Raw genomic sequence first — 26,302 nt, 5'->3', positions numbered from 1 at the left:
ATAAATGTAAAATAAATGATTTGGAAATTTGGAACTTAATGCCACAATATTCCCCCAACTCGGATTCCCCCCATTTGTCACATCATTCCCCCTCCTCTTTAGTCCCTCCCTGTGCGACATCATTTCCCACCCTCTGACCCCCCCTGTGCCAGATCATTTCCCTTCCCCTCTGATACCCCTGTGCCACATCTTCCTCTTCCCCCTCTGTGACACATCATCTTTCCCCGTCCATCTGCTCCCCTCTGTGAAACATTATTCCCCTATGCATCTGCTCCCCTTTGTGACACATCTTTCCCCCATCTGCTCACCTCTGTGAAACATCTTTACCCATTCATCTGCTCCCCTGTACCCCATCTTTAAGGTCAATCTGCCCCCCCCCTCCATCTGCATCCTTCTGTTTGTTCTTTTCCCCTACCTGGCATGGGTCCCCAGACCTGCTCCAGCAGGCTCAGGTTATGGGTCTTGCGTTCTGTGAAGCAATGACAAGTTTTTGTGCAAAATTTGGAGCACTGAGTGGTCACGATTTTAACCCTGACCCTGATTTTAAGCTGACCGCCGCTTCTAAAGTGAAACTGAAAGTATCCCGGCTGCTCAGTCGGGCTGTTCGGGACCGCCGCGGTGAAATCGCGGCGTCCCGAACCGCTGACAGGACACCGGGAGGGCCCTTACCTGCCTCCTCGGTGTCCGATCGGCGAATGACTGCTCCGTGCCTGAGATCCAGGCAGGAGCAGTCAAGCGCCGATAACACTGATCACAGGCGTGTTAATACACGCCTGTGATCTGTGTAAAAGATCAGTGTGTGCAGTGTTATAGGTCCCTATGGGACCTATAACACTGCAAAAAAACGTTTTTTTTAAAGTGTTAATAAAGGTCATTTAACCCCTTAACTAATAAAAGTTTGAATCACCCCCCTTTTCCCATAAAAAAAATAAAACAGTGTAAAAAAAAATAAACGTATGTGGTATCTCCGCGTGCGTAAATGTCCGAACTATAAAAATATATCATTAATTAAACCGTACGGTCAATGGCGTACGCGCAAAAAAATTCCAAAGTCAAAAAAAGTGCATTTTTGGTCACTTTTTATACCATTAAAAAATGAATAAAAAGTGATCAAAAAGTCCGATCAAAACAAAAATCATACCGATAAAAACTTAAGATCACGGCGCAAAAAATTTGTCCTCATACCGCCCTGTATGTGGAAAAATAAAAAAAAGTTATAGGGGTCAGAAGATGACATTTTGAAACGTATAAATTTTCCTGCATGTAGTTATGATTTTTTCCAGAAGTGCGACAAAATCAAACCTATATAAGTAGGGTATCATTTTAACAGAATAATGATAAGGTGTAATTTTTACCGAAATATGCACTGCGTAGAAACGGAAGCCCCCAAAATGTTGTCGATGTTGTCGCACAATGATTATTTTTTCCGTTTCGCCGTGCATTTTTGGGTAAAATGACTAAAGTCACTGCAAAGTAGAATTGGCAATGCAAAAAATAAGCCATAATATGGATTTTTAGGTGGAAAATTGAAAGGGTTATGATTTTTAAAAGGTAAGGAGGAAAAAACAAAAGTGCAAAAACGGAAAAACCCTGAGTCCTTAAGGGGTTAAAAGTCAACATATATCACATATATGTTGTATAAGGGAAAGACTAAGCTTCAAAGTTCACACATTTTCTATATTTTTACTTTCATGTTTGTTTTTAACAACTTTTTTTCTGTCTGCCCTCTCTGTGTTGATGTGCCTGACACAGTTCAATGTGTAAAACAGTGCAATTTTCTGTTAAAGCTGATGAAGAGACATTTGGCTAATGAACCGAGTCACACAGCCAGCCCCTTTCCAGCATGCCACCAACAAAAAAGGGGGAAAGCAGAAATAAAGCTACCAGGTCTGGGAGAGTCACACTGAAACCAGAGCATCGGCTGCAGAGTTGAACAATAAAGTAATTTACAGATAGAGCATAACTCATAATTAAACAATCATCCACAGAATATTTTACATCATCATTCTACAACGATTGCAGATCCAATAAGTAAAAAGAATGTTGGACTATGGCACAGTTTATTTTAAACATGTTAAACTTACCATAACAGCAGGATTTTTCACAGTGATACAAGGTGTGGTCGCTCTTAAAGATCCACTGATACCATGATAATACTTAAAACAAATTTTTATTTCCGCTGAAAAGGAAGAAAAATTTATGATCAGTAAAATTGGTGAGAAACACATCACGTTTTGTACCTCTGTGGCACAGATCTGTCGGAAGAAGCTCAAAATCAGCTACTGACGTATTCATGCCCTGACCACATTCAATCCAACAATCTAAATGGAGTCACCTAGTAACTTTGGGTTATTTTTCGACAGTATCAGGCTTTTGGCTCAGACTGAAAAACACACTCAAACGTCATCAGTGCTGTTAGATTCTGTACTCTGGCCCACTTGAAATATTTTACTTACACACTGAGGAAAAAAATGGGAGTATTTTTTTGTTATTTATTTATTTGTGTGTGTGTGTGTGTGGGGGGGGGGGGCAAGTTTGTTTTCAGGACAGTTGGTTTCTAAATCCACTCAACTGGGGTCTCTATCTCAATTAGTGACTGAGACCCTGATGCCAGCGATGTTTTCACGCATCTTTTCACGCATCAGGTGTCATTAAAGGGGTTATCCGGCAGAAGGGTGTTTAGCTGAGAAGCAATGTGATGTACTGAGCCTCATCACCAGGAAGAAGACAGGAGCTGGGGCTCAATACATCAGGCTCAGACAATTACTGGCTGTTGCAGATGGACCTTGGGCACCATCAGGAAGAGACTTGCACTACAAACCGGAGCAGAGATTCTGAAGGCACTGGGGGAGCGTGAAAGGTCTGTAAAGGTTTGTTATTATTTTATAAGAAACAGGCTGTTTTCATTAAGGAAACACCCTTTTGTGGTTAACCTCTTTGAAAATACATATCCAGTCATTTGGAGTAGGTGTATCAGTCCAGTGCTGCAGATGCATAATCATAGAATGTTGGTCCTATAGCTGTACAATTTATGGCACAACTGAGAATTCTCCACATCTGTTATCTTAACCCCTGCATATTTGTGTGTTTTCTGCTTTTGAGCTCAAAATGCTTTTTACAAGAAAATAGGAGGACTCCCAAAATACTGTTAGCCAATAAAAAAGGTATTACAAGATTCTGCAACATCCTATGATTTTGGATCTATATATATATATATATATTTTCCTTTTACGTTTTGGATGCGCCAATGCCAGTCACTAGAGCAAGCTCCCTTCTGCAGACGGGAAGCCCTGTGTGTCTGCTTATAGCAGAACTGCGGCAGGAAATCTGCTGCTACAAGCAGACACACAGGGTTATCCGGCCACAGCAGGGAGCTTGCTCTAGTTACTGGCATTGGCGCATCCAAAACGTGAAATACATTTGTTAGGAAAATTGTGTGTCATGTATATAACAGATTTGCTTGATATATGTATGTGTGTGTATATATATATATATATATATATATATATATATATATATATATAAAACTCAACGTGTGTGTGTGTATGTATGTATGTATGTATGTGTGTGTGTGTGTATGTTCCAGCATCACGTCCACTACCTTATCTGCCTCCAGCGCAAGCTGTTTGAGCTGTCATAACCATCAAACACAGGACCGGTAACATAGTATGTAAATTGTTACAAACTGCTTTTGTCCAAAAGGACATATAATATTCTTTCTAACAGTATCCCATCGTGGATTTCAGCTGCAGAGAATATAGGCATTGTATGTATTTATTAAGTCATATATATACCAGTGATTGATCTCTTTATATCTATATTGTAAGATTGCTTACATTTTATATTTTATGTGTTCCTCTCACAAGGGCTCTGTGAGGAGTAACGTATTGCATATTATTATATTTTAATAAAACAATTGAATTATCATTGAAGCACGACCCAGAAATCTATTTTACATATTAATATACAATATTTACATTATCATATACACTACCCTGAAGGTCCGGGCAAATTTTTCTGTTTATATTCCCGATTTCTCTTGCAGCTGAGGTATAGTTGCATGCCCTGTTTTGACCTCGGCTAGTGTCATACTATAATTGTGAGCTGCACTTGCACATTTTTTTCTTCTGTTTAGATTTGTAAATTACTTTTATTAAAAAATCTTAATCCTTCCTGTACTTATTAGATGCTGAATACTACAGTGGAAATTATTTTCCATTTGAAACACAGAGCTGTCTGCTGACATCATGAGCACAATGCTCTCTGCTGACATCTCTGTCCATTTTAGGAAGTGTCCAGAGTAAAAGGAAATCCCCATAGCAAACATATGCTGTTCTCGACAGTTCCTAAAATGGACAGAGATGTCAGCAGAGAGCACTGTGCTCATGATGTCAGCAGACATCTCTGTGTTTCAAAAAGAAAACAATTTCCGATGTAGTATTCAGCAGCTAATAATTACAGGAAGGATTAAGATTTTTTTAATAGAAGAAATTTACAAATCTGCTTAACTTTCTGGCACCAGTTGATTTAAAAAAAATAAAAAAAAAATTTCACCGGAGTACCCCTTTAACCCCTTAAGGACGCAGGACGTAAATATACGTCCTGGTGCGGTGGTACTTAACGCACCAGGACCTACATTTACGTCCTGTGCATAACCGCGGGCATCGGAGCGATGCCCGTGTCATATGCGGCTGATCCCGGCTGCTGATTGCAGCCAGGGACCCGCCGGCAATGGCCGACGCCCGCGATCTCGCGGGCGTCCGCCATTAACCCCTCAGGTGCCGGGATCAATACAGATCCCGGCATCTGCGGCAGTGCGCGATTTAAATGTACGATCGGATCGCCCGCAGCGCTGCTGCGGGGATCCGATCATTCAGAGCGCCGCACGGAGGTCCCCTTACCTTCCTGCTTCCGGCTCCCGGCGTCTTCTGCTCTGGTCTGAGATCGAGCAGACCAGAACAGAAGATAGCCGATAACACTGATCTGTTCTATGTCCTATACATAGAACAGATCAGTATTAGCAATCATGGTATTGCTATGAATATTCCCCTATGGGGACTATTCAAGTGTTAAAAAAAATTTAAAAAAATGTAAAAGTAAAAAAAAAGTGAAAAATCCCCTCCCCCAATAAAAAAGTAAAACATCAGTTTTTTCCTATTTTACCCCCAAAAAGCGTAAAAAATTAATTTAATAGACATATTTGGTATCGCCGCGTGCGTAAATGTCCGAACTATTAAAATAAAATGTTAATGCTCCCGTACGGGGAACGGCGTGAACGTAAAAAAAAAAAAAAGTCCACAATTGCTACTTTTTTAATACATTTTATTTAAAAAAAATTATAAAAAATTTATTAAAAGTTTTGATATGCAAATGTGGTATAAAAAAAAAGTACAGATCATGGCGCAAAAAATGAGCCCTCATACCGCCGCTTATACGGAAAAATAAAAAAGTTAGAGGTCATCAAAATAAAGGGATTATAAACGTACTAATTTGGTTAAAAAGTTTGTGATTTTTTTTTAAGCACAACAATAATATAAAAGTGCATAATAATGGGTATCATTTTAATCGTATTGACCCTCAGAATAAAGAACACACATCATTTTTACCGTAAATTGTATGGCGTGAAAACGAAACCTTCCAAAATTAGCAAAATTGCGTTTTTCTTTTTAATTTCCCCACAAAAATAGTGTTTTTTGGTTGCGCCATACATTTTATGATATAATGAGTTATGTCATTACAAAGGGCAACTGGTCACGCAAAAAACAAACCCTCATACTAGTCTGTGGATGAAAATATAAAAGAGTTATGATTTTTAGAAGGCGAGGAGGAAAAAACGTGCTTTTGAGTCCTTAAGGCCAAAATGGGCGGAGTCCTTAAGGGGTTAAGAACTGTCCAGAGTAGGAGAAAATCCCCATAGCAGAGATGTCAGCAGAGAGCACTGTGGTCAAGATGTTAGCAGAAAGCAATGTGTTTCAAAAAGAAACCAGTCCATGGTTTCTTAACCCCTTAAGGACCCCTTAAGGACTCAGGGTTTTTCCGTTTTTGCACTTTCGTTTTTTCCTCCTTACCTTTTAAAAATCATAACCCTTTCAATTTTCCACCTAAAAATCCATATTATGGCTTAATTTTTGCATCGCCAATTCTACTTTGCAGTGACATTAGTCATTTTACCCAAAAATGCACGGCGAAACGGAAAAAAAAATCATTGTGCGACAAAATCGAAAAAAAAACTTTAAAACAGTGACCAGCGGCGGCTCCTGTGGGCCCGGACTCCTCCTGCTTTTTCTGTTTCATATTTCCTTACCTGGCCGCGCTCGGCAGGCTCAGGTGATGCGTCGGGTCTTGTGGGCTGTGACGAGTGACGTCTCCTGCGGCTCCTCTGCACAGTGTCAGGGATGTCACTCGTCATTTCCTGCAGCGCTGGGACTCTTATTGAGAGCTTGCTCTTCTGAGTGTTGCTGTGTAAGAGGGGGCGTGAAAGAGGAGTTACAAAAACTGTGATTATCTGTTGTGCGGAGTGAATCTGTGGAGTGGGTGCGACTCCCTATAGTCCATATTCATATTTTGGGTAAGTCTTTCTCTTTTGCACATAGTGGGATAACTGTTAGAGTTTAAACACCCTTTTTCATTTTTTATTTTTTTTCTCTGTTCCACCTCTAGGGGGAGGAGGAGTAGATTGGGCACAGGTGTATAAATCTTAACTTGGGACTCTTATTGAGAGCTTGCTCTTCTGAGTGTTACTGTGTAAGAGGAGTTACAAAAACAGGAGTTTGAAAGCAGGAGGTTGAGATCGCTGTGAGTGTTAATTTCTGAACCCACAAGGTCTACAAAAAATTTTAAGTGTAATTTTGACTGTCTGTTTTTTCCTATACATTTGTGAAATCCCCATAACTAGATGGCCTCTATGTTGGAAAGTGCAGTCCAATTTACATCCTGTTCAATGTATGCAATCCTTGAACAACAGTTTGAGGGTGCATATTGTTGTGCGAGATGTGTGCTAGTTGTCCGTTTGGAAGCCCAGATCCTGCATCTAGAGGGGCGACTGGCAACAATGAGAAACATTAACAACATGGAGAGGAGTCTCGTGCTCACTGAGCAGGCACTCTCGGGAATAGAGGTGGGGGAGGACAGTGGGACGGAGTTGCAGGACAGTCAGGCAGTTAGCTGGGTTACAGTTAGAAAGAGGGGTAGGGGAAAAAGTGTCAGGGAGGCTAGTCCTGAACTGGCACACCCCAACAAGTTTGCCCGCTTCGCAGATGAGGGGGATGCCATTACAGAGCTAGCAGTACTGCAGCAGGATACCGCCTCTGACCGCCAGGGAGGTGTCTACTCCAGTAAGGAGGGAGGGAGGAGTACAGGGCAGGCCAGACAGGTACTAGTGGTGGGGGACTCAATTATTAGGGGGACAGACAGGGCAATCTGTCACAAAGACCGGGATCGCCGAACAGTGTGTTGTCTGCCTGGCGCACGAGTTCGGCACATCGCGGATCGGGTTGACAGGTTGCTGGGCGGGACTGGAGAGGACCCAGCAGTCATGGTACATATTGGCACCAATGACAAAGTAAGAGGTAGGTGGAGTGTCCTTAAAAATGATTTCAGGGACTTAGGCCGCAAGCTTAAGGCAAGGACCTCCAAGGTAGTATTTTCTGAAATATTACCTGTACCACGAGCCACACCAGAGAGGCAGCGGGAGATCAGGGAGGTAAACAAGTGGCTCAGAAGCTGGTGTAGGAAGGAAGGGTTTGGGTTCATGGAGAACTGGGCTGACTTCGCTGTCGGTTACCGGCTCTACCGTAGGGACGGGCTGCACCTCAATGGGGAGGGTGCAGCTTTGCTTGGGGAGAAGATGGCTAGAAGGGTGGAGGAGTGTTTAAACTAGGGACTTGGGGGGAGGGAACCTACAGCAAAGAGGGGGAAGATAGTGTAGATAGAGAGGTGGGAATTATAAATGTACCTGGGGGTGGAGCGGAGGGAGGGGTTAGAATAGTTAATAGGAATAGGCTTCATAGGAAAATAAAACTTACACCCTTGAATCCCATTGGCCCCAATAACATAAAGGATGGAAATGTAAAGTGTATGTTCACAAATGCCAGAAGCCTAGCAAATAAAATGGGGGAGCTTGAGGCCTTGATACTGGAGGAACATATTGATATAGTTGGGGTCACTGAGACATGGCTGGACTCCTCGCATGACTGGGCTGTCAATCTGCAGGGGTTTACATTGTTTTGCAAGGATAGAATGAACAGAAAAGGTGGTGGAGTCTGTCTGTATGTAAGAAGTGGTATGAAAGTCAATGTGAACGATGCCATAGTGTGTGATGATTTTGAGGGGGTGGAATCACTGTGGGTAGAATTACAAAAGGAGGGAAATACTGAAAAAATAATATTTGGGGTAATCTACAGACCCCCTAATATCACTGAAGAGATAGAAGTTCGGCTTCATAAACAAATAGAGAGGGCCGCCCGGGCAGGTACAGTGGTAATAATGGGAGATTTTAACTATCCAGATATAGATTGGTGTCCGGGGTTGGCTAAAACTACAAAGGGGCGTCAATTCCTAAATTTATTGCAGGATAATTTTATGGGCCAGTTTGTGGAGGACCCAACAAGAAGTGATGCCTTGTTGGATCTGATCATTTCCAACAACGCAGAGCTGGTTGGTAATGTAACTGTGCGGGAAAACCTTGGTAATAGCGACCACAATATAGTTACTTTTGACTTAAAATGTAGAAAACAAAGACAGGCGGGGAAGGCAAAAACTTATAACTTTAAAAAGGCAAACTTCCCTGGGCTGAGGGCTGCACTACAGGACAAAGACTGGGGGGAGGTGTTGTCAAATACTGATACAGAAGGTAAATGGGACATCTTTAAATCAACTCTAAATAACTATACATCTAAATATATACCAAAGGGGAACAAATATAAACGATTAAAACTAAATCCTACATGGCTGACAAATGATGTTAAAAGAGCAATAAACAAAAAAAAATTGCCTTCAAAAAATACAAATCTGATGGGTCAGCGATAACATTTAAACAGTACAAAGAGCTTAATAAAATCTGTAAAAATGTAATAAAAACAGCAAAAATTCAAAACGAGAGACAGGTGGCCAAAGAAAGCAAAACTAATCCTAAATATTTTTTTTGATATATAAATGCAAAAAAACCAAGGACAGAGCATGTAGGACCCCTTAATAATGATAATGGGGAGGTTGTCACAGGCGATCAAGAGAAAGCGGAGCTACTGAATGGGTTCTTTAGTTCTCTATACACTATGGAAAAAGGAGCTGACATTGGCCAGGTCAATGCTGGTAACACATCATGTAATGTACTGAACTGGCTTAATGTAGAGATGATACAAGGTAAGTTAAGTGATATAAATGTAAGCAAATCTCCAGGGCCAGATGGATTGCACCCAAGAGTTCTTAGAGAGGTAAGTTCAGTAATATCTGTACCCCTGTTCATGATATTTAGAGATTCTCTGGTGTCTGGTATTGTGCCAAGGGACTGGCGCAAGGCGAATGTGGTGCCAATCTTCAAAAAGGGCTCTAGGTCTTCCCCAGGAAACTATAGACCGGTAAGTTTAACGTGCATTGTGGGTAAATTGTTTGAAGGACTTATAAGGGATTACATACAGGAATACATAGGGGATAATTGTATTATAAGTGATAGCCAGCATGGGTTTACTAAGGATAGAAGTTGTCAAACCAATCTAATTTGCTTTTATGAAGAGGTGAGTAGAAGCCTTGACAGAGGAATGGCTGTGGATATAGTGTTTCTGGATTTTGCTAAAGCATTTGATACTGTCCCTCATAGACCTCTGACAGGTAAGTTAAGGTCTTTGGGTTTGGAAATTTTAGTTTGTAACTGGATTGAACACTGGCTCATGGATCGTACCCAGAGAGTGGTGGTCAATGATTCATACTCTGATTGGTCTCCGGTTATTAGTGGTGTACCCCAAGGTTCAGTACTGGGCCCGCTGTTGTTTAATTTATTTATCAATGATATAGAGGATGGTATTAACAGCTCTGTTTCTATCTTTGCAGATGACACCAAGCTTTGTAGCACGGTACAGTCTATAAAGGATGTGCATAAGTTACAAGGTGACTTGGATAGACTAAGTGTCTGGGCATCCACTTGGCAAATGAGGTTCAATGTGAATAAATGTAAAGTTATGCATCTGGGTACTAATAACCTGCATGCATCGTATGTCTTAGGGGGGATTAAACTATCAGAGTCACTGGTAGAGAAGGATCTGGGTGTACTTGTAGATCACAGACTACAGAATAGCATGCAATGTGAGGCTGCTGCTTCCAAAGCCGGCAGGATATTGTCATGTATCAAAAGAGGCATGGACTCAAGGGACAGGGACATAATACTCCCCCTTTATAAAGCATTGGTACGGCCTCACCTGGAATTTGCTGTTGAATTTTGGGCACCTGTCCATAAAAGGGACACTGCGGAGTTGGAAAGGGTGCAGAGACACGCGACTAAGCTAATATGGGGCATGGATCATCTTAGCTATGAGGAGCGATTAAAGGAGTTACAATTGTTTAGTCTTGAGAAGAGACGTTTAAGGGGGGATATGATAAACGTATATAAGTATATTAATGGCCCATACAAAAATTATGGAGAAAAACTGTTCCAGGTTAAACCCCCCCAAAGGACGAGGGGGCACTCCCTCCATCTGGAGAAGAAAAAGTTTAGTCTCAAGGGGCGACACGCCTTCTTTACCGTGAGGACTGTGAATTTATGGAACGGTCTACCTCAGGAACTGGTCACAGCAGGAACAATTAACAGCTTTAAAACAGGATTAGATACATTCCTGGAACAAAATAACATTAATGCTTATGAAGAAATATAAAATCCCATCCCTTCCCCAATATCGCGCCACACCCCTACCCCTTAATTCCCTGGTTGAACTTGATGGACATATGTCTTTTTTCGACCGTACTAACTATGTAACTATGTAATGAAGAAAACTGTGCCCTGCAGGAAATGACGAGTGACGTCACTCGTCACAGCTCACAAGACCAGACGCATTACCTGAGCCTGCCGAGGGCGGCCAGGTAAGGAAATATAAAAAATAGAAAAAAGCAGGAGGAGGGGGGAGCAATGAGCAGGGGAGGATTATAGATGGGGGAGGATGATGAGGCAGAGGGGGGGGGGGGTAAGGATGAGCATGGGGGGAATGATGAGCAGGGGGGGGGTAATAATGAGCAGGGGGGAGAATGATGAGCATGGAATGATGAGCAGGGGGGAATGATGAGCAGGGGAAAACACAGGAAAGGAGGCGGGGGGGTTAAATATGGCACAGGGGCTGATAAAAGGGGGAGAAAGGAGGGGGGGCAAACTGAGGATCAAGGGGAATCAAAGTTGGGGGGATGATGAGGCATATAGTTCAGAGCTATAGTCATTTATTTTACATTCATTTTTTTCCCCTCAAATTTTCCTGTGAAAATGAGGGTGTGTGTTATCTGCCAGTGCGTGTTATACGCAGATAAATACTGTAATTCCCCCTCCTCCCCCCCCCCCCCCCCCCCCCCGCCTCCCTCACATTCAGCAGGACATCCCTGTGTCCTGAAAGATCGTTTCGGGACACAAGGATGTCCAGGTTACCTTTCAGTGGCCACCCCCCCCCCCCTCTCCCCCCAGTGCAATAAAAAGTGTAAATAAACATGTGGTATTGCCACGTGTGGAAATGTCCAAATTATAAAAATAATACCTCTAATTAAACCGCACGGTCAATGGCATATGCACAAAAAAAATCCAAAGTCCATAATAGCGTAATTTTGGTCACTTTTTCTATCATGAAAAAATGGAAAAAAAAAGAAACAAAAAGTCAGATCAATACAAAAACAATAAAACCAACCGATAAAAACTTCAGACTATGGCACAAAAGATGAGTCCTCATAGTGCCCTGAACGTGGAAACATAAAAAAGTTATAGGGGTCAGAAGATGACTATTTTAAACGTAAACATTTTCTAGTTAGGATTTTTTCCAGAAGTAATACAAAATCAAACCGATATAAGTAGGGTATCATTTTAACCGCATGGACCTACAGAATAAGCATAAGGTTTTTTTTTTTTTTTCATTTTTACTGAATAATGTACTGCGTAGAAACGGAAGCCCCCAAAAGTGACAAAATAGTGTTTTTTCTTCAATTTTGTCGCACAATTATTTTATTCCCCATTTCGCCGTAGTTTTTTGGGTAAAATGACTGATGTCATTATAAAGTAGAATTGGTGGCGCAAAAAATAAGCCACAATATAGATTTTTAGGTGCAAAATTGAAAGAGTTATGATTTTTTAAAGAGGAAAAATTGAAGATGCTAAAACGGAAAAACCCTGAATCCTTAAGGGGTTAAATAAAGGTTTATGCCATTGACCGTGGGAATTCTTATATTTTCATTTATTGGACATTTATGCATGCGGTGATACCAAATATGTTGGTTTATTTGTATTTACTTATTTTTTTTTAAATGGGGAGTAAGGGGAGTGATTTAAGCTTTTATTAGGGGAGGTTTTTTTTTTTTTTCTTACAATTATTGCCTTTGTTGTTTCAAATTTTTTTTTGTCCTCTAGGTAAGTTTTTCCACATACTGTGTCTCCAATTGCTTCAAAACTGCAAATCCCAGCATGCCCTTTAGCTGTCTGTGTCTGCTGAGGGTTGTAGTTATGCAATAGCTGGCAGCAAATTTTTTCTATGAAAAAGTGTGCCTCCAGCTGTTACATAACTACAACTCCCAGCATACACAGGTGGGGGGGGGGGGGGGGGCAGTTCGACCGGGTGGGGGGGGGGGGGGGCGCCAAAATGGAGCTTCGCTTGTGTAGGCAGAAATCCTTGCACCGGCCTTGCATGGTTGTAAGGTATCATGTAAAGAGATTAAATAAATGATGAAGAATACTAAAGAACAGCAGAAATATGGCTTATCTGCTGCCACCATACCACAAACAAAATAAAAGTACTATAACTGAAAATAATGCCCTTTGTAAACAAGGAAGATGAACACACTGGACCTGATTTACTAGGCGTGAAGTGTAGTTTTCTTTGTGGGTTTTAATTCCCTACAATTTTTTCCACAGTATTGACTAAGGTTTCCCTACATTTTAAGGTTTCCCTACAAATCTGTCGGGTTTTCCTCAGCTCAAATCTACAAAATTTTCCCGCCTGGTGAGATGCTCCTGCCCGCACGCATACTCTGCTCCTTGAGATGTTGGATTTTAATCGTTTTAATACATGAAATAAAGCTGCATCTTTTAATCTAGAGAGTACACTGATCTTTTCTCTTTACCACTATTATATGGACTGTATTTATCGAGTAGTACCGCCTGAAATCATTTGTGGCCGCTTACCTACTTCTCCGATCGTTGTTTGAGTTTGGACTGTGCCTGGTTACCTCTGTTCACATAGAGGGGCATTTATCAACCCTTTTACCCTAGTTTTTCTGTGTAAATTTGTCGCAAAAAAGTCGCTACTGTGACACCGTGACTTTTTGTGCGACAATCATCTATGCAAGCAAGAAGAGCAAGTTTAGTTTTTTTGACTACGGTACGCAGGTTTGAAAACTTTACTTGGTTTAGTCAGGTATTTATTAACTGCGACAGTCGCAGCTGTGCAATAAAATGTTGCAAAGGCCGTAAAAATTTACTAAATTTACTCCAGCTCCAACATGGAGCAGGAAAAGCTACTGCCGCCCGGGCTCCGACATACTTTCTCCCCGCTACCCTCACTTCGCTACAGGGACACTGCAGTGATTTACATCCCCCCTCTCACCTGCCAGCGCCACACAATTCCCATCTGTCTGCTAACTGTTGCAAGACTACAAGTCCCAGCATGCCCTTACAGTGAGGACACGCTGGGAGTTGTAGTCTTGTAGCAGCGGGAGCTGAGCGGCGCGGGCGGGAGACAAGGGGGGATGTATATCAGTGTCCCCATAAGTGAGAGAAGCGGGGAGACCGTATGAGGAGCCCAGGCGGCTGCACTGTAATGTCGGCCCGGGCTCCTTACATATACCGGCGCTGCAGACTCCTAAATCCCCTGCTGTCATTTCACATTTCCCGCTGGGTACATCCGACCGGAACAGTGACATGATTTGGGGATATAGGAGTCTGTCAGGGGGGGGGGGAGTCCGTCAGCATACACCGCCCTCCCCCACCTGCGCTGTGCCCGACCGTAACCCCCCCCCCCCCCCCGGCCTTCACCTGCGCTGTGCCCGCCCGTAACCCCCCCCCCCCCGACTTTCACCTGCGCTGTGCCTGACCGTAACCCCCCCGCCTTCACCTGCGCTGTGCCCGCCCGTAACCCCCCCCGGCCTTCACCTGCACTGCTGTGCCCGGCCTCCGCTCCCACGTCTTTGGTTGCGCCGGCCTCCAGTCCCACGTCCCTCCATCAGTGGCGTCACTCGCTGGGCGCCCGGAGAGAAGGATCGCTGCGCTGGATGGGTGAGTGTGTGTGTCTGTCTCTATCTCTGTCTGTGTGTCTCTGTCTGTGTGTCTCTGTCTGTGTGTCTCTGTCTGTGTGTCTCTGTCTGTGTGTCTCTGTCTGTGTGTGCGACTTTGTGTGTGTTTGTGTGTGTGTGACGCTGTGTGTGACTGTCTGTGTGTGACTCTCTGTGTGTGCGTGCCCGGGCTCCCTTTGCAGGACTACAACTCCCAGCATGCCCTTACTGTAAGGACATGCTCGGAGTTGTATTTGTGCAGTGCAGGTGAATGACAAGCTTGTCCCCTGCCCCCAGCTGTAGGACTACAACACCCAGCATGTCCTTACTGTAAGGACATGCTGGGAGTTGTAGTCCTGCAGCTGGGGGCAGGGGACAAGCTTGTCACTTGCCCACACATCTCCTGCACCACACAACTACAACTCCCAGCATGTCCTTACTGTAAGGGCATGCTGGGAGTTGTAGTCGTGCGGGGCTGGAGATGTGCGTGCAGGTGATAATAAATGTACTAACCCATTTTTATAATTTTTTTCTTCTCATTTCAGATCCGTGTATCCTGTGGACTCCTTCGGATTCAGTGGACTACTTCGATGACCAGCGTTTTTCTTTGTTTGATTTTAATAAAATGGTTAACGAGGGCTTGTGGGGGAGTGTTTTTTGTAATAATTATTTTTTTTTTAAACCTGTTGTGTCTTTTCCTTACTTTACTTGACAGGCTTAGTTGTGGAAGCTGTCTTATAGACGGAGTCTATTACTGAGCTGGGCTTAGCGTCAGCCACAAAAACAGCTAGCGCTAACCCCCAATTATTACCCCGGTACCAACAGGCCCGGAGCGCTCCTGGGCCTAGGCGGTAACAGGCTGGCGTTATTTAGGCTGGGGAGGGCCAGTAACAATGGTCCTCGCCCACCCTGGTAACGTCAGGCTGTTACTGTTTGGTTAGTATTTGGCTGAGAATAAAAGGGGACCCTATGCGTTTTTTTTTTTTTTAAATAAATAATTAAATATTTTTAAAAAAAGCAACACATAGGGTCCCCCCTATTTTTATTCTCAGCCAAATACCAACCATACAGTAACAGCCTGACGTTACCAGGATGGGCGAGGACCATTGTTACTGGCCCTCCCAGCCTAAATAACGCCAGCCTGTTACCGCCTAGGCCCAGGAGCGCCATTTTTGACGCTCTGGGCCTGTTGGTACCGGCTCTTCCCGGCACCCCTGTGGTATTGAGTACCGGGGTAATAATCGGGGGTTAGCGCTAGCTGTTTTTGTGGCTAACGCTAAGCCCGGCTTAGTAATGGACTCCGTCTATAAGACAGCTTCCACTACTAAGCCTGTCCAGTAAGTAAAAAAAAAAAACACAACAGGTTTAAAAAAAAATTTATTACAAAAAAACACTCCCCCACAAGCCCTCGTTAACCATTTTATTAACATCAAGCAAAGAAAAGCGCTGGTCGTAAAAGTAGTCTTTCGAATCCGAAGGAGACCACAGGATACACGGATCTGTAGAAGTAACAAAAAAAAATGAGTAAGTACATTTAGGGAGAAAAACACTGTTAAAAAAATGTAATAAACACACACACACACATTTTATATATATATATATATATATATATATATATATATATATATATACACACACACACACACACATTTTTTCAAAGCTGCATAGTGGTGTTCTGTAGTCATTATTTGGTTTTGCTTGTGTGTGCTAAAAAAAATGGTATTTAAAAGTGATTTCTTGGTTTTTGCTCATGAAAGCCAAATTTATCAACCCCCTGTGATAGTATGATAAATATGTCATACATAAGCAAAAAAAAAGCAAGAAAAAAATGACTACAGAACTTGCTTACCAAAGCAACGATGATAAATGTCCCCGATAGTGATTATAGTATGATACAATGACTCCAATACAGTCTATTGATTTTACATAATAAATTTGATTAAACTGCCTTTCAAGATCCTAGAAAAGCTGGGTGGAACATTTATGTAGTTCTTCCTTATTTGTGTTAAAGCATGTTCTCATTGATCAGTAGAGCTGATTATAGGGATAGCTGTATTTTCGGAAAATTAGGGTGCAAATTTAATTTTGACACTCTGATAGGAAGAAACTGCAATACTGCCAGCCAGTATAGCACATGCAGGCTATACAAGATATATAATATCTGTATCGCCTCAGGAATATGGGGGAAAACCAAGGCCACTGGCATACTGTTCCTTAAGATTAGATCCAGTGGCTAGAGCGCTCCCAATATGTGGACAACTAGCTGTAGAAGAAGCAGTCAATGCCTCTGCAGCATTAGAACTATTTTACTCACTTGTCTTGAGGGTTCGGCACACAGTTGCAGTCATACTTCTACAAAACAAAATCTCTTATTTAAATCCATCTAGACATCTATCTTGTGTGACTGTGTTGCTCATCTAATCCTGGAGAGTTGCACTACTCTAAAGATAGTGTAGTGTGAGATCAGACCTTACATATATTAATCTACAAATACTTAAAGACATGCAGAATAGTGCCTCCAAAATAGTACAATAATTTTGGGAAACAAAGGGAGTAAAATTTATTGAGGACACATATCTCTACAGAAAACAAACCAATTCTACCTACAATATTGAGCCATGGGCTCAGCCATGTCTCCACAGGGAAAATTGTAGCATTAGTATATAAGGTGTTCACAACATACAGATTCACAAACTACTCAAGGTAAAAATATTAATTTGTTTGCTTATCTTACCTTGTGTGTGTAAAACACAACACTCAGGGCAACATAATACCTAAGAGAGGCCGGTTTTCAACACCAATACACTTTTTTAAGCACATCTGCATGGACTATATAAAACGAAATAAGTGTGACGTACAAAAAATACTGTTTAGTGATTATCAATGCATTAACCTAATGGGTTGAAGTGTTTTCAACAGAACATGCAGATGCATTTATAGTAGCCAAGGCATTACTGATAGAAATAATACCTAGAGAGATCGACCTGGATTCCTCAATCCCACTGTAAAAATGTTTGTCAGGTACAACAGGGTCAGGTGTGCTGAGGGGCTTAGGTGGGTCTGTCTCAAACCGGTGAAGCCTCCCTTACCCCACTCCCTTGGAACCCCCACAGTAAGGTCAGGAAGATAGGGATGGCAATCAATTTAGGGGTTTTTGGTGACTCCAGGGAATGCATCTTTACAGGGCGGCAGAAGAGGAAAAGAAGTAGAATTAATAGATTGGGCAGAGACAGGAAGAGCCCTGAATCTTACCTTCATAGAGGGGGCGAGTAGAGCAATCTTGGTAGATATATATAATATGGTAGAAGGCAGGTATGGACTTGTAGCAACGAAACTGAATTGGGTAGATAAGTATGTTTTTACTTCCCAGGAGGCACAGTATGTTCCAGATGGGGTCATTCACTATGAATTATAGCCTCTCAAGATTGGGGGTATATTCTTTCAGGGATAGAAAATCTAAAGCAGCAATCAATAGCCAAAGCAGCAAGCTATCTCTGTACTCATAATAGAAATAAATTCTTATTACATTACAGGACACTGATCCTAGAGATCCAAGGTTATATGCCATAGGGGCCTGGTTGTTTGGAACAGACCAATAGGATATTTCTTTATAGAAGTAAAAAAGAAGAATCAGACAAAGTGGAAGACAAAGTAGAAGTCCTGGATGGGGCCACTATAGAAACCTTAAGAACTATACAATTTGTGTGGCTAAAACAAAGTCTGAAACAAGTGAACTGTTGAGAACTATTCCCTTCCCACTAAATAACGCCACTGATCCTGAAGGATTAAAATAAATTCATGATAACACTTTTTTATGATTCTTTCAGTCCTCAGATAGAGGACTCATGATACACTTTGAGTTTGTTGATTCCCCGATGCAGAAGCCTCAAATACCCCCATCAATTATCGTGTATCCCACAAATTATATTTGTTTTAGGCTATCTGGGAACAAAAAAGTGTGGTGGATTATCGGCAGTTCCAAAAGGTATCTGGGATGGGAACCACACAGAGCGTAGAAATCTTGTAGCTCTGCAGAGATTTTCTGAAGAAATTACGTGTTACAACCATGTGTAACTCCAAAGGAGATTGATTGATTGTACAGCTTGAGATGCCATTTCACCTACTGTCCTCAGAGAAGTGGACAAAACCTCAGACCAAGGAAGGCCAGGGACACCTCTCCTAAAGGATCCTTTGATTCCAATGTCTACATTGATGCGATAGTGCTTCCCTGGGGTGTGCTGGATGAGTATAAGGCCCGGAATCAGATAGCTGCAGGGTTTGAGTCTATCCTGTTCTGGTGGTCAACAATAAACAAAAATGTAGTCTAGATAAATTACATTTATTACAATCAGCAGAGATTTGTAAATTATACAAGGGATGCTGTGAACAGTATTGTTGAGCAACTGGGTCCCACCTCCCTAATGACATGGAACAAATTGCTCTAGATAAGTTATTAGCAGGGAAGGGTATGTAACATGTTTGGGACATGTTGCTGTATCTTTATTCCAAGTAATACAGCATCATATGGTAGTATAACAAAGGCCATTCACTGGCTCACAGTCTTATCCAGTAAACTGGCTTAAAACTCAGGGTACACCAATCCCTTTTCTTACTGGTTGGAAGGATTGTTTGGTGAACGTTCAGGAATGATAAGAACAGCCCCTAAGTATTCTAATTGCAGTGTTAACTCTATGTGGTTGCTGTTGTGTTCCCTGTATCAGAGGTCTAATCAAGAGGTTGATAGATTCCGCAATGAAAAAAAACTATGTATCAAGAACATGATGAGAAAGATTCTCTCCTATCCATGGAACAAGTCACACGACAAAGAGAGACACAGCTAAAGCCCCAAAAATGAACCATGATGGATCTGAATTGTGATGAACTATATATAAAATTGATAAAAAGTGGGTAAAATTCAGAAAATTGCATGTCAATCAATTTTATATAACAGATTTGATATATATATATATATATATATATATATATATATATATATATGTGTGTGTGCTCAGGGCTTTCACTCGTGCATAGCACGTGGTTCATTTGTGCACGTGAGTTGACTACCGATTTATACATAAACACATATTGACTTACCAAGAGGTTAGAGTTCTTCCATACCTGAGATTGCACCTTACAGACAGACCTAAACCTATACCAATGAGAATGACTAACTCAGCGGTTGAATTGTGCCCATAACCGCGTATGAGGGCATGTCTGAAGAGGGCATGCCCTATGATGAGTTGATAAGAATAAGGGAGGGTTGGGAGGGTTCCGCAAACGTCACGTACGACCCGTCTACATGATGCAGGGACATTTTATACTCCTTCCCCTAACATGGCTCCGCCTAGAGGTGTGGGAATTCCCGCCCCCTCACACAAATTCAGCCTGATAGGCTTCCCACTTGTGCTCAGGGCTTTCATTCGTGCACGTGGTTGAAAGAGTTGACTACCGATTTATACATAAACACATATTGACTTACCAAGAGGTTAGAGTTCTTCCATACCTGAGATTGCACCTTACAGACAGGCCTAAACCTATACCAATGAGAATGACTAACTCAGCGGTTGAATTGTGCCCATAACCGCGTATGAGGGCACGCCTGAAGAGGGCAAAAACTCAGACATAGGATTGATAACATTGCTCCTGATCAAGATAACCCACACCACCATTAGTCATATCTATCTAGCCCTAACTGAACTAACTAACCTCGAGCAACCAAGAGAGAGTTGAGCCTGCCGGCTCGCGACCACATTGGCAGTACCTGACCCTGAGAAGTAACGGTAGAGCCGCCTACTATGGACGGCCTGACGCTGGAACAGGACCTGACTACATACTGGCTGATTCAAGCCTATTGACGTACTTACTGTGACAAATGCAGCAAGATGGAACCGATAAACTTACCAGGCATAACATACTCCAGTCCCTGCTAATAAGTGGCAAAGTTTCCACTGTTAGTCAAGTGATACGCAAACTGACACAATAACCGACCTTTGGTGACAATGACCTTACATTGGCATGACGCCTATACCAATTAAGCCTCGATAAGCAACCTACCTGAAGAGTTGACTCGACTGAACAGTGAGCCATATCCTCACCTGCCCAACATGTCGTCATAAATAAGATCTGAGGAGTGACTACCTGCAGCAAATGATGGGTCTCCTTGTCATGCACATTCCTGTAGATTTGACAGAACTCGTGTAACAATTGCGCCTATAGCCTGTCGTACATGAACGCGTGACAGCTATCAACAGAAGCATTGTGTCTGAAGACATGATCGGTCTCTGCGTGCCTATCGTACCTGTAGATTAGATAGGTCCTGCGTACCCTCGTGCCTATAGATGTGGCAGGACTTTGCGTAATCATCGTGCCCGTAACAAGACAATCTAACTCAAACCTCGTACCTGTGGGCGTGACAGATCTTGAGTAAGCCTGTGGACGTGAAGTACGTACGCGTGATGTTGACATCACTGGACTAAACAGATTAATGCTGACCACGAACTACAAACGTACGCACCGTGGACTGCTACCACCGTATATTCAGTGCAAGTTTAAACGTATGCGAAGTATACTGGCACAGAGGTATGTGCGGTGTAACTATTTGTGATTGTAGAGTACAAGCTATGACCATCTGTACAGTATGAAAGCTACGAACGTATGTGTAGTATACTCCGTATGCATCCATGAGCGTATGACCAGTGCGAGCTATGTGTAAGGTAAGACAGTAAGAAGCTAGATACGACAACAGTTATGAGCATGTGTTTCTGGATAGCGACCTGCGTATGTATGAAAGGACGGCACGCGTGAGTGCAATATGACCACGACAAGCACACAAACAGTGCTCAAGGCCTGAGTGTTTAACACTGTCTGTACACATTGCATATAACACAATGAGCGTATGAACAGTGCGAGCTATGTTTGTGGTAAGACAGTATGAAGCTAGATACAACAACACCGTGGAATGCTACAAACATATGTTCAGTGCAAACTTAAACGTATCAGAGGTATGTTCGGTGTAACTATTAATGATTGTAGAGAACAAGCTATGAGCATCTGTAAAGTATGAAAGTATGAACGTATGTATAGTATATTCCGTGTGAATCCATGGGCGTATGAACAGTGCAAGCTATGAGCGTGTGTATGGTAAGACCATATGAAGCTAGATACAACAATAGTTATGAGCATATGTACTGGACAGCGACCTGCGTATGTATGGAAAGGACGACACGCGTAAGTGCAATGTGACCACGACAAGCACACGAACAGTGCTCAAGGTCTGAGTGTATGACCCTTTTGTCTGTACACATTGCGTGTGACACAACGAGCGTGTGAACTGTACACAACAGTAACTGTACCTGCTGCATGAGGCACTATGGGCGCTTGTACTGTATGCAACACTAACTGTGGGTTCTGCATATGACACTATGAGTGTACGTACTGTAACAAAAACACTAACTGTACCTGCTGCATATGACACTGAGCATAAGCACTGTATGCCACCTAACTGTGCCCACCGCCTATAACACTATGAGCGTATGCACTGTATACCATACCAGTGTGATTGTACCCACTGCATATGACACTGCAAACTACCCTAACTGTACATACTGCATGTGATACTATGAGCATATTTACTGTATGCAGCACCTATGAGTGTAGCCCCTACAAATAACACCATAAGCATATATACTGGTGTTCAAACTAACTATACCCACTGCAACAACCCTATGAGCGCATGGACTGTATACAACACTAACTACCCACTGAAATATACAATATACAACACTAAGTACCCACTGCAAGTACGCCACGAGCGAATGTGCTATGCCTAACCCTGTAACCTACTGCATGCTACTATAATCTTGTGTACTGTATACGACACTGTAACTGCAGCTTCTGCATATGATGCTACAACGCATGTATGAACTATATATATATATATATATATATATATATACACACACACTTTTTTTTTTTTTAGTGACTGTACGGTATGAACGTTATGAACGACTGCATGAACGCTACGAGTGACTGCACGGTATAGACGCTATGAGTGCCTGCCCGGTATGGACGCTATGAGTGCCTGCATGGTATGGATGCTATGAGTGTGCACGGTATGGCTGCTGTGAGTGACTACACAGAGTGAAATGCTTTGAGTGACTGCACGGTGTGAAACGCTATGAGTGACTGCACGGTGTGAAACGCTATGAGTGCCTGCACGGTGTGGACGCTATAAGTGACTGCAGGTAAACGCCATGAGTATGAACGCTATAAGTGACTGCATGGTATGAGCGCTTAAAGGAGATATCCAGTGGTGAACCCAGTGGTGAACAACTTATCCCCTATCCTAAGGATAGGGGATAAGTTGCAGATCGCGGGGGTCCGACTGCTTAGGCCCCCTGCGATCTCCTGTACGGAGCCCCAACAGCCCGCGGGAAGGGGGCGTGTCGACCTCCGCACGAAGCGGCGGCCGACACGCCCCCTCAATACAACTCTATGGCAGAGCCGAAGCGCTGCCTTCGCCAATCTCCGGCTCTGCCATAGAGATGTATTGAGGGTGCGTTTCGGCCGCCGCTTCGTGCGGTGGTCGACACCCGCTATCTGGCCGGAGAGCCTGGCCCCCGTACAGAGAGATTGCAGGGGGCCCCAGTAGTCGGACCCCCCGCGATCTCAAACTTATCCCCTATCCTTAGGATAGGGGATAAGTTTTTCACCACTGGACTACCCCTTTAAGAGTGACTGCACAGTATAAATGCTGTGAGGGACTGCACAGTATGAACGTAATAAGTGACTGCACGGTATGAACGTAATGAGTGACTACAGGGTATGAACGTAATGAACGGTATAAATGCAGAAAATGCGCAGTGTACATATGTAATATGTTGTAAGAATGCACGGAATGCAGGCTTGTAAATAATGATCGCCCAGTTATGAATGAATCTATGGTAATGGCGCAGTGAATGAAATCGTGGAAACACTACAACCCGTATGAAATGAGCACAGGAACTACTTGCATGCTGGTACCCTATTATGACATGGCTCAAATTGCCTCGAGAAGCTAGAAGCCCCCCCCCCCTCCAGTCCCTCCGAGGATGCAACATTGGGGCTCTGAGGGCGACAGGCGTCCAGCATATAATGCTGCCGGCATGCAAACATTCCCCCCCCTTACAACACTAAATACCCTCTGCAATTCTGTGCTGGTAACGTTATGACAATAATACTATACTCTGGTCGTATGCGCTCCGGCTCCCGAATCCTCAGGCCTGAGGCAGAGCCTTTTTATTTTATTTTTTTAGGCGGCTTAAAAACCGATACCGCAGGCCTGCTGAGGCAAACAGACGCCGTCCGCCGCAACCAAGCCTGCAGTCACCATGGTAAGCAAAAGCACGTGGGATGCCGGTCCCAGGCTAGACACGTGGGACGCCGGCCCCTTCCCAGCTGCGCGGCCACGAGTGGGCGGCTCCTGCCGGAGACCCCCGGGATAGAACAGTAGACCGCAAGCGGTTATCAAGGGAGCGCCAGCTGTGCAGACCAGCCGTACAGCCGGCCAGAACAATACTGGTGCCGGTAGCCGCCCCCCGGTTCCCGGGGAGCATAATGCTGCGGCTCAGGACACCAGCCAAAAGGTAAGAAACCTTGCCGGAGCCCGCCGCTTACTGAACCGCTCCTGACGCTATCTCGAACGGCTACGCTCATCCTCTGCTGCCCCATACACACATGGCCCCACTCAGAGACCCGGACCAACTGCCGACGTCCTTCCGCAAACATCACGTACGCCCCGCCTACATGATGCAGGGACATTTTATACTCCTTCCCCTAACATGGCTCCGCCTAGAGGTGCGAGGGGTGTGGGAATTCCCGCCCCTCACACAAATTCAGTCTGATAGGCTTCCTATATATATATATATATATATATATATATATATATGTGTGTGTGTGTGTGTGGAATATGCAAAGCAGCTCATCACACCACCTTCTCAGGAAGCATGTCCTAAGATCAGCTCTGGCTCAAGTTACGAAGTCTCAAGCCAAGCCAGAACACCCTGCTCTGTACTGATAAGGGGCAAGCAGCCCAAAACAGCTGTCTGCAGATGGGTGTTCTTCCCTTCTGGGGAGATTTCTGGCTTGGCATGAATCCCAATCAGTTTCTGAGACTTCGTAACTGGAGCCAGAGCTGATGTTACGGCATGCTACCTGAGAAGGTGGTGTGATGAGCTGCTTTGCATATTCCTTACCCAGAAAGCCTGCAGAGTGCTAATGGCCTTTTTAAATCTCAGTTATACACTGGAAGCGGTGCTCCCCCCTAAGGAGAATACTTGCCCCTTATATATTAGTGACGGTTCCGAGAGTCACCCTATCCCATCGCTATTGTTGCCTGGGCTCCCTAAGGACTATGGAAGAATGACTATGGACGAGTGACTGGGCGGAACTCGGACTAGCTTCAGGGGCGGGCATGAATAAGACCGGGACTTTGATGGACTTTAAGATCTCACTATTTCCACAGTTTGTGCCCCTCAGTTAATGTTGTCCAGTGACATAAAGCTCCTTGTTTGATATCTTATTAAAATACCTTTATTTGCTGTTTTCATGATACTTTCAGAAAAAGGCATTACATAGGGAGAACTAATTACCTTTATTGGACAATCTTCCAGACTCGCTGTCACCTGTATTGTCTTTACTGCCCCTTCCCCCTGTGATGTCCTTCCTATAAAAGGAGACATTGGTTTCCGAATTAAGAGAGATTGATTTTTATACCTAAAAACTGGGTGTTCGCTGGTTCTTTGGTTAAGCGGATGTGATATTCTCTAGTTCTGCCTAGAGATATTGCCTGTGGTATATTGGGGCTTGTTGTCTGGAAGGAGAAGACACTCTTGGCGGAGGGGGACACTGAGTGCACAGATTGGTACAGCAAAAAATGGAGCTTGAGGCTCATTACCAAGCACTGTACTGGTGGGCAAGCTGCGGGCAGCCAGAGTCAAATACAGTAGAATAAAATCAAGGGCAGTGCAGCTCAATCAATGACTAGCCTGAGGTTAACTGGTAAGGTCTGATTACCCAAAGACCAAGAAATATATAGAAAAATATAATGAAGAAATTATATGACCAGTCCTCAAGGATAGTGAAATAAGAAAAAATAGAAAGGGGAAAGAGCAAAAAGGAAGAAGCAAAAAGATGGAGATAAAAGATATAGAAAAATTGACAGATGGTAGGTCACCAATAAAAGTAAGAGATAAATGGAGATGAAACTAATAATGACTAAAGAAATCCTATCTTGATTATTGTAATAATAAAAATACCTGCAAAATATAACTTAAACAATAATGTGCATTTATTGAGTAAAAATGATATTAAAACACCTGGGCAGGGCCCTTGCCCAGGTATTAGAAAAAATGTGCTTATTAAAAAAAAAAAAATTATAGATTGCCAACCTTCTTATAAAATAAATATGTAAATGTTCATAAAATATTTTGTATCTGATAGCAGCCAATGTCCAAAGTCAATTTAATAGTTATAATCTAGTTTAGCAGCCACAGTGGTTAGAATTGTTCATCACATAAAGCCAATGTACTGTATTGGCAACAAAATAGATACAAAGTGTTTGTTAAATGTAGCAGATGAGATGAGAGATACAGTTATAACTTCCACTTTACTTAAAAGTGTGATGAACATGTGATGAACAATTCTAACCACTGTGGCTGCTAAACTAGATTATAACTATTATATTGGCTTTGGACATTGGCTGCTATCTGATACAAAATATTTTATGAACATTTACATATTTATTTTTATAAGAAGGTTGGCAATCTATAATTTTTAAAAAAAAATTTTTTTTTTAATAAGCACATTTTTTCTAATACCTGGGCAA

At 42.9% G+C, this 26,302-nt stretch overlaps 1 protein-coding gene across 4 annotated transcripts in view; it reads right to left on the bottom strand.

Moving 5' to 3' along the window:
• The window catches only part of HECW2 (HECT, C2 and WW domain containing E3 ubiquitin protein ligase 2), a 660,271-nt gene that overhangs the window by 408,726 nt on the left and 225,243 nt on the right, over nucleotides 1–26,302 (bottom strand). For all 4 annotated transcript variants that reach the window (XM_056536055.1, XM_056536058.1, XM_056536057.1 and 1 more), the window contains one exon: nucleotides 2,085–2,179. In XM_056536055.1, the coding sequence (XP_056392030.1) occupies nucleotides 2,085–2,179 (95 nt within the window). The remainder of the gene's footprint in view (nucleotides 1–2,084; nucleotides 2,180–26,302) is intronic.

Source organism: Hyla sarda, chromosome 8, assembly GCF_029499605.1.
Source record: "Hyla sarda isolate aHylSar1 chromosome 8, aHylSar1.hap1, whole genome shotgun sequence".
Lineage (NCBI taxonomy): Eukaryota > Metazoa > Chordata > Amphibia > Anura > Hylidae > Hyla > Hyla sarda.
Note: the sequence above shows the minus strand (reverse complement) of the source record. Positions and strands in the feature narration are given on the sequence as shown.